At 60.2% G+C, this 13,535-nt stretch overlaps 1 protein-coding gene across 1 annotated transcript in view; it reads left to right on the top strand.

The window, feature by feature from the left end:
• Positions 1-13,535, top strand: part of TTC28 (tetratricopeptide repeat domain 28) — a 224,000-nt gene that overhangs the window by 84,209 nt on the left and 126,256 nt on the right. Inside the window, exon 4 of the mRNA XM_051973038.1 lies at positions 869-1,376. Coding sequence (XP_051828998.1) covers positions 869-1,376 — 508 coding nt within the window. The remainder of the gene's footprint in view (positions 1-868; positions 1,377-13,535) is intronic.

Here is a 13,535-nt window from a genome sequence, read left to right as displayed (position 1 = left end):
AAGCCTGTCCCAGGAGCCGGGCACTCACCAGAGACGGCGGCGAGCCAAGGGGAACGGTGCCCAAGGGGACGGGGGCCCGGAGCTGCTCCCCACATCTGAGGACTTGGGGAATTCAAATGAAGAGAGGGGTGAATGTCAAGGGTCGCGGCGTGGGTGGGAGGACCCAGAGGGACGCTGCAGCCTCTGGGGTGAATGGGGCACGCGGGGGCAGGTGCGCGGGGGGCGGGGACCTCGTTTGTGTCTGGTGGATGAGGATGATGGCAAGCAGAGAGGATCATGGGAAGAGCAGGACCTTCGCTGGGGGAGCCGTCACTGCCCAGCTCCTTTGTGTCCGTTTACTTGGACGGATGGGGAAGCTAACCTTGCGTTTGTGAGAAAATAACAGAAATAGCTGAACTGCGGGGCTGAAGCCCCCAGCAGGGAGTCCTCTGGCCAAGGAGCTCCCAGCTGGCCCCATGCCAACGCCAGCCCCCGGGACGTCCCTCTGGGGACCTGAAAGAGCTGGCGCTCGACACTCCCGGGCCGCGGGCAGGGTCTCCGTGACATTTAACTTAACATGACTTATTAATTGGCTGCTGCGGGGGGCGCTGCTCTACACATGAGGGTCTGTCCTGGGGGGGAAGCTCCCTCGGGATCTCCCTCGTCCTGGGAGCTCGGGGGGAGGGGCTCGTGGGCCCACGCGCGGCTCCGAGGCTGGGTCCGTGCGTCTCTGAGCCGCAGATGGTGGGGGGCCCTTCCGCTGCCCCCCCCCCGCGGTCCTCCCCCACCCGCAGTGACCGTTGCCGTGGCTTTTATTAGTGGCCGAGCCCCCGCCCCGAGCCCTGTGAAGGACCCGGCTTCTCACCCTCCTCTGTCTCTCTCCCTCCAGGCCGCCTCTTCCGCCCTGAGCAGCCTGGGCCACGTCTACACGGCCATCGGCGACTACCCCAACGCCCTGGCCAGCCACAAGCAGTGCGTGCTCCTGGCCAAGCAGTCCAAGGATGAGCTTTCGGAAGCCAGGGAGCTGGGCAACATGGGCGCCGTGTACATCGCCATGGGCGACTTCGAGAACGCCGTGCAGTGCCACGAGCGGCACCTGAAGATCGCCAAGGAGCTGGGCAACAAGCGGGAGGAGGCGCGGGCCTACAGCAACCTGGGCAGCGCCTACCACTACCGCCGGAACTTCGACAAGGCCATGTCCTACCACAACTACGTGCTGGAGCTGGCCCAGGAGCTGCTGGAGAAGGCCATCGAGATGCGCGCCTACGCCGGCCTGGGCCACGCCGCCCGCTGCATGCAGGACCTGGAGAGGGCCAAGCAGTACCACGAGCAGCAGCTGGACATCGCCGAGAGCCTCAAGGACCGAGCGGCCGAGGGCCGGGCCTCCTCCAACCTGGGTAAGGCCGGAGACGCGGGCGGGGCCGGGAGGGTCAGAGCCGGGGGGCCGGGAGGGTCAGAGCCGGGGGGCCGGGAGGGCCAGAGCCGGGGGGCCGGGAGGGTCAGAGCCGGGGGGCCGGGAGGGTCAGAGCCGGGGACGCGCCTCCTACCCTCGCACTCAGAGCCCCCCTCGTCCTCTCAGACGGGGCCGCTGGGGCCGGGCCTCCTACCTGGGTAAGGCCAGAGACGCGGGGCAGGGGGACCAGCCAGGGGGCCGGGAAGGTCAGAGTTGGGGACGCTGCCTCTGACCCTCGGACTCGCGAGCCTCCTCGTCCTCTCAGACGGGGCCGGAGCCCCAAGCGTGAGAACCAAAAGGGCCCCGCCTTCTAATCTGTCTGGAGAAGAGAGAGCCCGGATTGACTTAATTAGAGAGAAGGGAACGAAATGATGCAAGGCTGGGCTCGGTTTAAATGAAAAAGCAGCTCTAGGTAGTCATCAGTTGACTGGAATTGGAGGTTGTTGTAGGGAGATTGCTTTGGTTGGTGCACTCACTGTCCCGGGGAGCGCAGCTTCCCAGACTCCTGCCGGGGCTCCCGGAACCGCCGGTGTCCGTGTGAACACAGGCTGCTATTTTTAAATGGGAAGGTTCCGTTGAAGTCAGATTGATTTTCTGTGATTGCTGATGGGCACTTACCGGGATGAGCCTAATGAGCGCTTCTGGTTTGTGGGCGGCCCGGGCAGCGAGAGGCTCCCCCTGCAGGCGGCTTCTCCAAGGCCTGGCCCGGGCACTGACGGCCCCCTGCAGATGGCTCGTGGGGCACGTCTGGCTCCCGGCTTCTCCAAGGCCCGGCCCGGGCACTGACGGCCCCCTGCAGGTGGCTCGTGGGGCGCATCCGGCTCCCGGCTTCTCCAAGGCCAGGCTGGCCAGACCCGTCTCCTGGGTGGGGCCCTGCCCCGATGGGACAGAGAGGCTCAGCCCCGGGCAGCGGGGAGGCCCTTGGAGGCCGTTGGAGGCCGGCCGGTCTGACTTCCTCCTCCCTGGTGGGCGCGGTAGCCCTGGCAGCCCCTGAAAAACGCGTTGCCGTCTTGGTACTCTCTGGCTCTAGGAGAACACAGGTAGTCTCGGGGCCGGATCCCGGCTGCCAGCCTTTGGCGGATCTATATTTGCATTGAGTTGGTGATGGCTCATCAGAAGCAATAAATAGAGGAAATAAGGAGGTGTCGTTTTAGCTGCTTTCGGGCTCTCAAGGAGCAGGTGGCTCAGGGCCCAGCAGACCGACAAAGTTCTGACGGACTCGGAACATCTGTCATCCTAGGAGCAGCCTGGAAGCATCCGCACAGGAGGGGCTTCTCGCCAGCCCGCAGAACTCCGGCTGTCGGGGTGTGGGTTGTGAGGGCTCCTCAAACTTCTTAAATGGGGCCAGTTCCCTGTCCCTCGGACTGCCGGAGGCTGGACTAGAGTAAAAACAAAACCTTTGTTTTGGGGGCCTTTAAATGAAACTTCAGAGCCCTGGGGGAGGGGGACAAACGTCCTCAGCGGCCGCATCTGGCCGCGGCCGTAGTTTGAGGACCCCTGCATAAGGAAAGGAAGGGTCACAAACTGCTTTGGAGGGAGGAGTCCACCCTGAGGAAACCTCGAATCGCTTTTCGAGAACTGCGGTTGTGCTTCAGGGGGGCTGGTAACAGAAATGCAGCGAGGCTCAGGCCGCGACCGGGAGGCAGGAATCGGGAACGTGCCCTTTGGAGAGACCCCGGACTCCCCCCGGGACGCGCAGCTGGTTCTGGAGCCCAGCGACTCATGGGAGAAAGGAGGCGGCGGGAGGAGGTGATGTTCTACGATCAGACACAATCAGCCACAGGCTGTAAACCTCTTCCTCCTCCCTCGTAGAGCTCCAGTCCCGTCCGTCCCCCTCTGCCCGGCCTCCCTCCCAAAGGCGATTTTTACTTTAATCACATTTCCCGTAGACGTGGAGGTGGGTGGGAGAGAAGGGAGGCCCGTACCCTCCTAGGGACGGCGCTGAGAAATATTCAAACTGGAGCGACGGGTCTGATAGTCATAGAGAGCAAATACAAACCGATTTGTGTCCATTTCCCAGGACTTGGTGAGAAACTGCAGTTAGAAGCAGCTTCGGGGGGTTTCGCCCAGTCCGCTTCGAGGCCCCATCGGCCCTTCCTCAGTTTTCCCCATTCATTAAAAGGATCAAACAATTACATTCTTGGGGTAAGGGAGGGAGAGCAGTTCTGCCTGATCTCCGAGGCGACAGGGGCCAGTGCCCAGTAAGCTGTTACTGTCTCATGGGTGCGCGGGCAGCTGCCGGGACTCCGGAGCACAGGCGGCCGAGCCACTGAGCTCACTTGTCTCTCGTGTGGTAACCGTGTGCTCACCATCCTCAGAATCAGCCAATCAGAGCCGGCTCCTTCCCTGGCACGGTGCCAGGCGCTGCAGACCAGAAGGCAGGGACAAAACAGGGCCTTCCCTCAGACGGCGCCCGTTGGATTAGGGGAGAAAACACAGCTACAAAGGGCGGTGTGTCAGGTGTGGACAGTGAGTCTGAGGGAATTTTGGGGAACCCCGTGCCAGCAGCTGGGGTAGAAGAGTGGGAAAGGCCGATCAGAGCTTGGAAGCAGGTGGGGCTTCTCTGCGGCCGGGGACGGGGAATGCCGCGTGAGAGGGACAGGAAGCTCCATTTGGCTGGACCCGAGGCTGCTCGAGAGGGAGCCGAGGGAGGGAGGGAAGGCAGGAAGGAGGAAGGAAGGCAGGAAGGCAGGAAGGCAGGAAGGAAGGAAGGAAGGAAGGAAGGAAGGAAGGAAGGAAGGAAGGAAGGAAGGAAGGAAAGAAGGGAGGGAGGAAGGAAGGAAGGAAGGAAGGCAGGCAGGAAGGAAGGAAGGAAGGAAGGCAGGAAGGAAGGAAGAAGGAAGGAAGGAAGGCAGGAAGGAAGAAAGGCAGGAAGGAAGGAAGGAAGAAAAAAGAAAGAAGAGGGAGGAAGGAAGGGAGGAAGGAAGGCAGGAAGGGAGGGAGGAAGGAAGGAAGGAAGGAAGGAAGGAAGGAAGGAAGGAAGGAAGGAAGGAAGGAAGGAAGGAAGGAAGAAAAAAGAAAAAGAAAGAAAGAAGAGGGGGGGAGGAAGGAAGGGTGAGAAGGAGCTGTCTTATTCCCAGATTATTTAAGGTGATGTCCTGACTTGCAGGTGATTGGGTTTAAGTGAGGGTAGGCTGTGCAAAGTCACCCAGCTTCCCCCCCACCCCCTCCCAGGACCATCTGGGTCCAGGAGAGGTGCTTAATAAGTGCCTGTTTCCTCCTCTCCCTCCTCAGCGCTGAAAGGAAGAGTCTGAGGGATCCCTGCAGCTCCAAGGTGGCGGAGCCCTGTGGGCCCTTGAAGGGGGGGTCGCCAACATGGGAAGGAGCCGGCTCTTCGGGGGCTGGGGGGAGCAGGTCTTGTTGCCCGCCTGTTAATTTGGAAGTGAAGGGAGTGGGGCTGATTTAGACTCTTTGGTATTTTAACGATCAATACCGAGGTTCCATTTCCCTCCAGCATCAATATAAAGTCCTCTGTTTGGCTTTTAAAAGTCCTTTATAAGCCGTTCCCTTCCCACCTTTCTGGCCCCCTTTCTCCCCGCTCTCCCGCCGGGCTCAGGCCGCTTCCCCGCCTGTGGGCGCCCGCCTGGCTACCTCCCACCCTCATCGCCGCGGCCGCCTTCCGTGCTGTCCCTCGTGCCTGCTGAAGGCCACGCCCTGCAGGAACCTCCGCGCCTTCCCTCTGGCTGGTTGAGGGTGGCTTTTAGCCAGCCTCCGGGCCCTCTCGTGGGCGCCGAGGACACCCTCGCCCCGGCAGGGCCTGGGACCCGCTGGATGGGCTCCGCCTGCTCGTGGCCTCTGGCCTCAGGCCTGCGGGAGCCCCCTTTGCCAGCGCCCACCGCCGTCCATGCAACCTGGCCGAGGGCCCGGCGGGAGCTTCGTGCTGCCGACTCCCAGGCTCGTGCCCGTGAGAGAGCTCGGCCGGGAAATGGGATACTCTGGGAGACGCGGCCGGAGCAGCGGGGCCTCCCTTCCCATCCTCGTCTGACTGGCCGGCCCTTGTTTGGTCGGGAACAACAACCCAGCATCTCAGAGCAGAGAAGGCTCAGGCTGGGCCCCGGCAGGTGACACTGCCTCCAGCAACGTGGCGAAGGACCCATGTGGCCACGCATTTGGCACTGACCGGCACGCCCCCTCAGAGACTCCCCCTCAGGGACACCCCCCCCGAGACTCCCCCTCAGGGACACCCCCCCAGACTCCCTCCCTGAGACTCCCCCTCAGGACACTCCCCCCAGACTCCCCCCCTGAGACTCCCCCTCAGGACACTCCCCCCAGACTCCCCCTCAGAGACTCCCCCAGAGACTCCCCCTCAGGGACATCCCCCCCAGACTCCCCCTCAGGGACACCCCCCCCCCGAGACTCCCCCTCAGGGACTCCCCCTCAGAGACTCGGGATAACGCGTCCCCTTCCCCAGAGAGCCAAAGGCCAGGCTTTCCGGCTGCAGGAAGGACGCCCGGCCTGGTGGGGACAGGTGGGGAGAAGCCCCTTTCAGGGCTTGGGGCCGGGATCCTGGAACGCAAAAACGGGCAAGGTCATTTCACCGAGAAGGAGCTCAAGGAGGCAACGGGAGGATTCAGGGAAACACGGACAGAACTCCCCGCTGGCCATCTTCCCGCCGGGGACTCAAAGGTCACCTGACTGAAACTCCCAAAATGTGGAGCTGGGAAAACTTTGTCGGTTCCTTAAAGAAAGAATTCCCCGTCCCAGAGAGGCGGCCGAAGCTCGGGCCTCTTCATGGCTCCTTAGCACCGGGAGAGGCTCTCGGGGCCCACCCGCTGCCAGACGTCCCCTGGGCGACCAAGGAGAGGCTGCCTCAGGGAGCCCGCGGGAGTCACTCATCTCAGAGACGCGAGGGATGTACTAGGAGGGGAGGGGGCCGGCTCCGAGCCAGGGTGGGGGACAGCTCCGGGCAGGAAGGGGTCGTCGGGGCCCAGCTTTAGAGGAAATGAGGGAGAGCCTGCCAGACTCGGGGCAGTCGGCCTGCACAAAGGCCCCAGGCTGGGCGGCGCAGTCTCTGTGCAGAGCAGCAAAATCCCTCCTCTGTCTAATCACTAGTGAGGGTTAAAAAAAAGCTATAAATGTCCAACGAGTTTGTGTTTGCTCCTGGGTAATAGGGAGCCCCCGAGCTTCTAGAGCAGCAGAGTGAGGCTTTGGGAAGGTCACGGTGACCAGAGAAGGAGGCTGGCGCAGGCCAGGGGAGAAGGGACGGGGGGGGCCGAGGGCGGCGGAGAGCCGAGGGTGGGCCCAAGCTTGCGTGGCTGGGACCGAAAGGATGGCAGCAACTGGGAGCAGCCAAAGAGACTCTCTGTGCATGAAGCCTGAGAACAGGGTCAGGAACAGCCCGTTAAAAACGCTTAGGAGAAAATGAGATGCAGGATTGGAACCGAGAAGAAAGGGACTGGGACCTGGGGGGAGAAAAGAAGCAGCGAGAGAAGGAGACGGAAGGAGACAGAGACAGAGACAAGGAATAGAGAGACAGAGAGACAGAAAAAGGGAGACAGAGACAGAGACAAGGATTAGAGAGACAGAGAGACAGAAAAAGAGAGGGAGATAGACACAGACACAGAAACAGAGAGATGGGGAGGGGATAGAGACAGCAGAGAGAGACAACGTACTATAATAGGAAAAAAGGAAAACCCCTATTGTAGAAAGCAGAGCTCGGCTCTGCTCCTGCCCTAAAAGCTGTTCCAAATCCTGGGATTCGGCTTCCTCGGGAAGGAGCGGGCCAGGGCTTCTGACACAGGTTCTTTTCAGGGAAGTCCCTTGGCCTGCAGGGCCTGAGACACAGGAAGCCCTTAATAAGTGTTTGTAGATGGCCATGTAAGTGGCAGTGAGAATCAGATTGCTTTTGGTTTAAGGCATGGATGGGCCTTAAGAAAAAATCTAGCCAGGAAGCCCCAAGGTATCTTGGGAACAAAGGAAAAAATAACCTCTGTGAGTGAAGCTCGCCCACAAACTGGAATTGGTCAGTTTAAAGACTTCCTTCTTTCTTTCCTTCCTCCCTCCCTCTTTCCCTTCCTCCCTCCCTCTCTCCCTCCCTCCCTCCCTCTTTCTCTTCCTCCCTTTCTCCCTCCCTTCTTCCCTCCCTCCCTTCCTTCCTTCCTTCCTTCTTTCTTTCCTCCCTCCCTCCCTCCCTCACTTCCTTCCTTCTCTTTCCTCCTTCTGTCCACCATAGGATATCATATCCTTACCTCCCATTTCACAGATAAGGAAACTGAGGGAGACGGGCTCCCATAGGCAGTAAATGTCTGAGGCTTAATTTGAACTGGTCTTCCTGACTCAGGCCCAATGGTTTATTCGCCTGTCATCTATATTTTCATGATGAGAGAATGATTCAATTACAGTAATATGTCCTCCACTGTGCTTCAGTTAAGAAATAATCATTTTATTATCTCCTTTTGATCAAATCTGTCACCTAGGATAATGACTACATAAAAGACATTGTCTGTAAACCGCGGCACCGAAGTGACTAAAGTTGTTAATTAAATAAACAGCACTCAAGAAACGAGGATTCTCCCATCCCCAGGTCTGCTTGTACCTCGTTCTGTGGGTTTGAACAAGCTTTTTCTGCTAGTGCTGGTCTCCTTTACAAAGTGGAAAATTTGGTCTTCTGAGAAGTGTCCAGCCCTGATATCCCCAGTTCTAAGCCCCCTCCCAGCCCTGACATCCCCTGTTCTAAGCCCCCTCCCAGCCCTGACATCCCCTGTTCTAAGCCCCCTCCCAGCTCTGACATTCCCTGTTCTAAGCCCCCTCCCAGCCCTGACACCCCTGTTCTAAGCTCCCTCCCAGCCCTGACCTCCCCTGTTCTAAGCCCCCTCCCAGCCCTGACATCCCCTGTTCTGTTCCCTCCCAGCCCTGACCTCCCCTGTTCTAAGCTCCCTCCCAGCCCTGACATCCCCTGTTCTAAGCCCCCTCCCAGCCCTGACCTCCCCTGTTCTAAGCCCCCTCCCAGCCCTGACACCCCTGTTCTGTTCCCTCCCAGCCCTGACCTCCCCTGTTCTAAGCCCCCTCCCAGCCCTGACACCCCCGTTCTAGGCTCCCTCCCAGCCCTGACATCCCCTGTTCTAGGCCCCCTCCCAGCCCTGACACCCCCGGCCCCTTCTGCTCCGAGGTGCTTTTCAGCTATGACCACTGGGCACATGAGCAGAGCATCTGGGTCTCGATGCCCATCTAGTTCTGGCCAAACTCAGAGCCTGGACCGGGGGGGCACTGCTGCCATGATGGAGCGGCTGCCAGGCTCCAGAGCCCGCTCTCGGGCGGGCAGAGCCTGGCAGTAAATTAGCTTATGTTTCTGCTTGGCAGTTGGCACTTGGTTCATTTGTCGATGCTAATTGTAATCCGATGTTATCAGCAGCAGGTAATTGAAATGGGCCTGATGAATGACTTAATTTCTTTTAATAGCTGAGTCTTCAAGAACTGAATAAGGAAGATAAGGTGGCGAGCAGGAGCCCGGCCGCCGCCGCTCCCTAATTAGCGCTTTGAGTTTTCTTCTTCTTTACACAAATGATTATGAACATGTGAGGCTAAATGGGCTTAGGAGGCAGAAGGCCCCGTGGGCTGCTTCCACTGGAAGCCCGGCCCGGGCACTGATAACGTTTCTATTAGGCCGACGGGGAGGAACCCCGCCCCGAGGCTCCCCGGAGCCCAGAGCGGGAACCGTCCGGGACGGGAGAACGTCCCCTCCCAGAGAAACTGAGCTGGGTCCTCGCGGGAGCTCCTTCTGCCGCCCAGGCTCGCAGTGGGCGTCCTAGGCTCGCCATTGGATTTGGCCCCAGGCCCCCCGCCCTGCAGCCCGACTCTGGGGGAGCATGCCCCTGGAAGTCATGGAGCCCCAGCTCCCCCTTCCAAGAGTCTGGACTGTGAGCGCTTGTGTCCTCTGCAACTGGAGGAGCAGGGGCGGGGGTGGGGGATGATCGCCTTCCCTCCCTCCTCTCCTCCTCCTCCTCTCCTCCTCCTCCCCCTCTTCGCTCTCCTCTTCCTCCCTTCCTCCTGTTTCTCCTCCTCTTCTTCCTCCTCCTCTTCTCCCTCCTCTTTCTCCTTTCTCCTCTTCCCCCTCTTCCTCTTCCTCTGATAACACCCCCCTCAGAGAGGCTTCTGGGAGGTAGTCCAGGGCTCTGGCCTTGGGGTCTCCCGATCCAAGGGAGGAGTCCATCTTCTCTGTGGTTTAGAGCCTTAGAGAATCCCCTCGCAGACGGCCAGCGGCTCCGGACATGTCTGGATCACACAAGCTGAGTTAGCAAGCACTTATTAAGCTCCGACTGTATGTGAGCTCCCCAGTCCTGCGGTCACTGGGACGGAGAGCTTCCAGTGTGGGCACAGGCATCGGGGCCAGAGGAGGGAGAGAGCCAGGTGGGGGCCAGGCAGCTGGCGGGCAGCAGGAGGACTCTACTGTGGCCGCTTATCCTTGGGCAGAGGCCCCAGCTCAGAGCGGGCACTCCCCAGGGGGGCTCGTTCCCCTGCCGTGACCCAGAATTAGAGGGAACGAGCCGAGGGGCCGGGGGCTCGGGGGCTGCCAGCGGGGACGGGGGCCCTTGCCGATGCATGCAGGGCCGGGGGGCCATCGGGACCCCTGCCGGCCTGTGGCTGCCTCCGCGGGGGCCCCTTCCTGCTCTGTCTGCTTCTGTCTGCGGTCGGGGCAGCAGGAACGGGGGGAGACTTTGGTCCCGGGCCCGTGCAGCCGCAGCTGGCATCCACCCCCTGCACCTGCGAGTCCTCCAGCTGCTCCATCTGTGGCGGCTGCTGTTCACATGGCGCGCCAACTGGGGGTGCAGGTGGGGCCCCGGGCTCTGCCATCTGTGCTGGGCACCGGCCCACTCTGCCCGCGCCCGCCACCGACCTTCCTCCTGGAATCTGCGTCAGCGCCGACCCCCGTTTCTTGCTATGGAAACCATTCTCTGCTCCTGGCGCGTTGTTACAGGCAGGGAGAACGTGCCGAGAGCTCCACAACCGCACTGGGCCCCACGGCGTTTATGGGGTCGTAGAACTTGGGCTGTTAGATCTGGGGGGGGGCCTAGAACAGGGGGTATTAGGGCTGAGAGGGCTTAGAACAGGGGGTGTCAGAGCTGGGAGGGGGCTTAGAACGGGGGTGTCGGGGCTGGGATAGGTCTAGAACGATGTCAGAGGTTAGAGGACTTTCTAATAGAGAATGTGTGAGAAGGAGGAGTCTTAAATAAAGAAAACAAACTATCTGCGCCCGAAGGGACTTGGGAATTCTGTAACAGAACGCTAGCGTTGGAAGCAATTTCAGGGATCTTTCACCTGCCCATCCCCACTTGGCAGGAAGGGCCAGGATCGGGGAGACTTAGGATGTGGGGTGTGGGCTTGGCTTGGGTTTGGAAGAACCAGAGGGAAGACTAAAGAAAGGGGGAGATGTTGGGGCGGCGGTTGGCTGAGAACGCCCTCGGAGGCGGGAGCCGGGGGGCCGCTCTCGGGGTGGGAGGCAGGTGACTCAGTCCGGGGCAGACGGCCCCAGATTGTCCCGTTGGTGTCTGCGAGTCGGGCTCCCAGTCCCTCGAGGGAGGAGGGAGGGCCTCGGCAGCCACTGCGGCCCCTCCGGGGGGCGAGGGCCGGGGGCGCAGGGACGTTGGGGAGCAGGAACCCGCCGGGAGAGATGGCCGATGGGAGGTCGGGTCTGTGGTCTTCTGGGGGAACCAGGCATCTCTCGGACTATGGGAGGGGAGGCTGTCAGGAGTCTCCCACAGAGTCAGGAGGGCTCGGGTTCAAATCTCGCCTTAGACTCTTCCTTAGCCAGATGAGCCAGACAAGCCCGGCCTGTGCCTCGGCTTCCCTCTGTAGTCCTCACAAGGTTAGGCTGTTACCAGGGACAAAGCGCATCGGAGGGCAGGGAAAGGTCAGTCCCGGGCGGGGAAAGCCGGCGACTAACGCTCCAAAAGCCCCTCCGTGGCCCTCCCCTCGGGCGGCCCGGGCTCCCGCTTCTCCCTGAGCCGCTCGCACCCGCTCCCCCCTGCTCCCAGTGCCCGGGAGGGCTGCGGGGTCCGGGGACGGCGGCTCGTTAATGAGTCTGATGAAGAGCCCTGACTCTCTGGAGGAAAAGCCATGTGGATGTAAGAGGGAGCCTGGCTCCCAGAGTCTCTTAAACGAACTCGAACCTGAGAAATCGGCGCCGAAGCCAGCAGACAGTGATTAGGTTTTATGACACCTTTTGAGTTTTAATTATTACTTTGAGGAAGGCTCCTGAATCGAGCTGATTCTTTCCCTTCCTTCACAGGGTGACACGAGGCCGGGACGGAAACGGGCCAGCCAAATGATAGGTTAACCTTTTTTGGGCTTTCGCCAAGCCGCTCGCGCAGCCTGATTCCCGAGAAGGGCTTTGTGGGAGTTGCAGGAACCCTAATATTTATGACTTCAGGAGCAAAAAGTCAGGGCTCATCTCATTGTTCCGTCGAACACATGAACCTTAATTGTATATTTTCCCTCTGTGTTTAACTTCAGGCTGAGGAAAATGATGTTACCTTCTGTGTTCTCAGGATTCAAAGAGCAGCTTCCAAAGAGCGTGTGAAAAGGGGCTGGGTGCTTCCTGACACTCGGGGCGCAGCCCCCGCCCCCAGCAGCCTTGCGCTGAACTGAGGGAGGTCCCAGCAGGGAACTTGCCCGGGATCACCCATCATCAGTGGCAGGACCCAAACTGCACGGTCTGCACTGCACCCGGTGTCTGCGGGGCCCTGGGCCCGTCTCTTACCCTCTGCCTCAGTCTCCTCATCTGTAAAGCCCAGGGCGTTGGGAGGGTCTAATATGTTCAGGCCCCCCCAGTGTTTTCTGTGTCCTCTGCTCACAGTCCTCCTCCATCTCCCTCATCCACTTACTCTCCCCTTTCCACAGGGACTCCTCCAAACCTTCTCATCCTTCCTCCAGCCTCTTAGGGTCCCCCTCCTGAGCTTCTCAAGCCGGGCCCTTGCCCATAAAGCATTGAGGCCATGACCTGTCTGCCCCCTTCTTCGTCGCCCATCCCTCGGTGCCTCCCCCCCTCCTCCCTCACTCCCGCCTCTCCCACTGACCAGAGCTAAGCCCTCGGCCCGCCGGGCCCGCCGCCTCCGGCAGACTGGCCCTCTGCCCCCCCCCACGTTCCCGCTGCACCGGTTCCTTGCTTACGGCGTCTCCCCCAGCCCGAAAACACCCCGAGCCGGTGACCTTAGGGTCACCGCCCATCTCCCTAGAAGCTGCCCCCCCCACCAGCATCACCACCAGCAGCCAGTGAGGGTGGAGGTGAATATTGATCAGCCCCAGAAACTCACAAAGCTCCTCCGGCTGTGGGGGGGGGGGCTGTCCATCCTGGCCTGGCGCTGCTCCTGGTGAGGAAGAGTGAGGATTTAGGGGGAAAGAGACGGGAAAAGGGGAGCAAGGAAGGGGACAAAATGGGATCTAGAATTTCCTCTTTGATCAGAGGTTCACATGTCCTCGTTCCCCAGTCCCCGGTGGCGATTGGGATTTCATAACTATGAGGAGAAGCTGCATTCTGGGAGAAATATGTATCCCCACATTAGACCTCGACTGTCCCCTCTTTTCCAGCCGAGAATGCACGTACCCTAAACTCTTCCAGGCTTTTCTTAGCACAATAAGCCATTTTGTGGAAGCTTCCCCAAAAAAGGACCTTTTTATCGAGAGACGTTTTCAGCGTATTGTTCAGAAATCCTTTTCAGGCCCTGTGAGAGCTCCTGGGTGCAGTAGAAAACGTATTTATTGAATTGGATTAAAGCCTGAAAGCGACGTTGAGGCAGAAGTGCTGACTCAGCCTCTCTCCGTTTCACTCTGGAATAGCCTTGTCTGCCGCCGCTCAAGGTTGGATCTCAATTTCCCTCCGATCCCTCGGGGAACCTCTCCGCCCTCCTCTCCTGAAGACTTAAGTTACTGCGAGAGCTGAAAGCGTGTACCTTCCATTGCAAAGGGCATCGATGTCATTTAGATGCTCTCCTGCAGTAGCTGAGAAGTAAAGTCCTCCTTGCCATCCACTCACTCTCAGGGAAAGTGTTCCGGGGGGCTCCGGCCGGGACCACGGGGCCAGCGGAAGCCCCCTTTGCTACCCCGGGATCACCCCAGGAGCCCAGAACTTCTCCCCAGCTCTACCTCTCGCACTGGGAGTCCCCAAATT

This window comes from Antechinus flavipes, chromosome 1 (assembly GCF_016432865.1).
Source record: "Antechinus flavipes isolate AdamAnt ecotype Samford, QLD, Australia chromosome 1, AdamAnt_v2, whole genome shotgun sequence".
Classification (NCBI taxonomy): Eukaryota; Metazoa; Chordata; class Mammalia; order Dasyuromorphia; family Dasyuridae; genus Antechinus; species Antechinus flavipes.
This window is presented reverse-complemented; position numbering and strand designations above follow the sequence as displayed.